This window comes from Gadus morhua, chromosome 1 (assembly GCF_902167405.1).
Source record: "Gadus morhua chromosome 1, gadMor3.0, whole genome shotgun sequence".
NCBI classification, from domain to species: domain Eukaryota; kingdom Metazoa; phylum Chordata; class Actinopteri; order Gadiformes; family Gadidae; genus Gadus; species Gadus morhua.
The window spans coordinates 2,909,845-2,911,725 of NC_044048.1; the positions used below are offsets into that span (position 1 = coordinate 2,909,845).

Below are 1,881 nucleotides of genomic sequence, written 5' to 3' on the forward strand. Positions count from 1 at the left end.
GCCAAAAGTGGGCGTGACCCGGACGTGGGGATAAAAACAAACTAACAGTAGCCACGAGGTATTATTCTTTACAATGAACATGTCGCGTAAAACGCTTGCTTGGGCGAACAAGGAGGTGGAGACGTTCCTCTGCATTCTTGGGGAGGAAGACGTTGTTTACGATGTTTACGTAGCTCCAGCGGCGATCGACATCCGGCCTACTATAAAGGGTAGGCTACTGTCGGCGGTGGAAACGCGACCTCGGAACTGAGCTGGGCTGTACCGCCCCCTCCCTACCGGACTGAGGCGAACCGAACCGTACCGCACCCAGCAGTGGAAACGCGGCATTTAAGCTGCGTCCCCCGTGCACTGCATGGTGTGAAGGGGCACAGGGAGGCATGGACGGAATATCGAATGCAAAAACTATTCAAAGTGCAGCTTTTCAGCCTCAAACTACCTCTCCCTCATTCAACGGCAAGCATCCCATTTATTTGGTTTCACAGTGGAAACCCTCACTAATGTCATCGGAATAAACTTTAGTACTTCAAGGAATGGTCCTTACCTCCTCCGTTTTTGTAACATAAGTAGGGGAACCGCCACAGGTTCCCCAGCCCCACCATGGTTCCGGCCACGGCCAGCAGGAACTCCAGCTTGTTGGCCCACTGGCCCCGCTCCAGCAGCAGCTTGCTGTTCTTCACCTTCTCCTGGTGAGCCGCTTTATGGTTGATCCTCTGGGGGACATCTCTGCTCATGGTCACATAGGCACCATCGTTAATAACAGAGCCAATCGGTCAGAGGCTTCAGCAGGACTGAACTTGAACCGCGGCTGCACTTTATTAACAGAGATTTAAAAAATTTTAAAAAGCTAAAAATAGCAACTTAATGTTTTTTTGGCCATGGATGTTAACTTTAAATTCATAAAACGGTGCACTTGAAGAACAGAAACACGGAGTAGATAGTGGATGTAAGTCAGAACTCAGTGTGTGAACGACAAAGCATGAGATGAGCATGATAAATAAAGAGCAGGGTACTTACACCTCCATCACAAAGCTTTTCCCCAGAGGAGATGTTTGCAGCAACAACAAAGTGATCAGTATTCCTCCCGGTGCTCCATGGAGAATCCAACAAGCGCAGACGTCATGCACAGAAATACATGAAGTATAACTAACCCTTTAACTCATAAGCCTCAACTCCAACTCTCACCCCGCCCCCCCTCCCTCCTCTACAATCGAGATCCAAGGTTCTCACACTCAATTAGAGAGACTGAAAGAGGGAGGGAGCTCTGTGTTCTGCTGTGTTTTTCCACTGAGACATCATGTGAAGCTGCAGTCATTCAGACCTGCAGCTCAGTTGCTACCAACTAAACCAAATCAGCTGAGCCTCCCTGTAGCTCTCGCGATTAAGCCCCCTTTATTTGATAATCGGGAACAAGTAGAGCCTGATTTGTTGCATTAATAATTCAGAGTATAATAGTGTACAAATAAAGAATACAAAAAAAAAGGAAAAGCCATTTTCTACATAGTTTATTTGTCGAATTTGCCCCCCCCCCCCCCATCATCACTTCTCTCTGAGGGAAAAACACTGGCCTACACGGCTGGCCACAGCCTTTATTTAAATGATAATGTCCATGTCAGAGACACATGGGAGATTGTTATAACTTGATCTCGAGAGCGGATGGCTTCCGACTAAAAAAATCCCCTTCAAACAAGAAATGGGAGTGTCTCGGGTTTCTCAGAGAGAAGTATTGGTAGTAAAGCGTCCTGGGGTCAGGTGCAACACGCTTCCGCACAATGGTTAGACCTGTGATGCTGTCCAATGTGCACCTCCATGTGTAGTCGTACAGCCACATGCATTGGTAAAGGCCTGTTCACTTAACGTATACACTTAGACTTCCGACACAGA

The 1,881-nt window shown here is 47.6% G+C and overlaps 1 protein-coding gene across 2 annotated transcripts in view; it reads right to left on the reverse strand.

Moving 5' to 3' along the window:
• Positions 1 to 1,181, reverse strand: part of LOC115545085 (sodium- and chloride-dependent GABA transporter 2) — a 33,339-nt gene extending 32,158 nt beyond the window's left edge. For both annotated transcript variants that reach the window (XR_003977062.1, XM_030357933.1), the window contains exons 1-2: positions 1,015 to 1,181; positions 542 to 723 (exon numbers count right to left, since the gene is read on the reverse strand). Coding sequence is in view for 1 of the 2 variants with exons in the window: in XM_030357933.1 (XP_030213793.1) it covers positions 542 to 723; positions 1,015 to 1,022 (190 nt within the window). In the remaining variant the exon portion in view is untranslated. The remainder of the gene's footprint in view (positions 1 to 541; positions 724 to 1,014) is intronic.
• Positions 1,182 to 1,881: the final 700 nt, after the last annotated feature.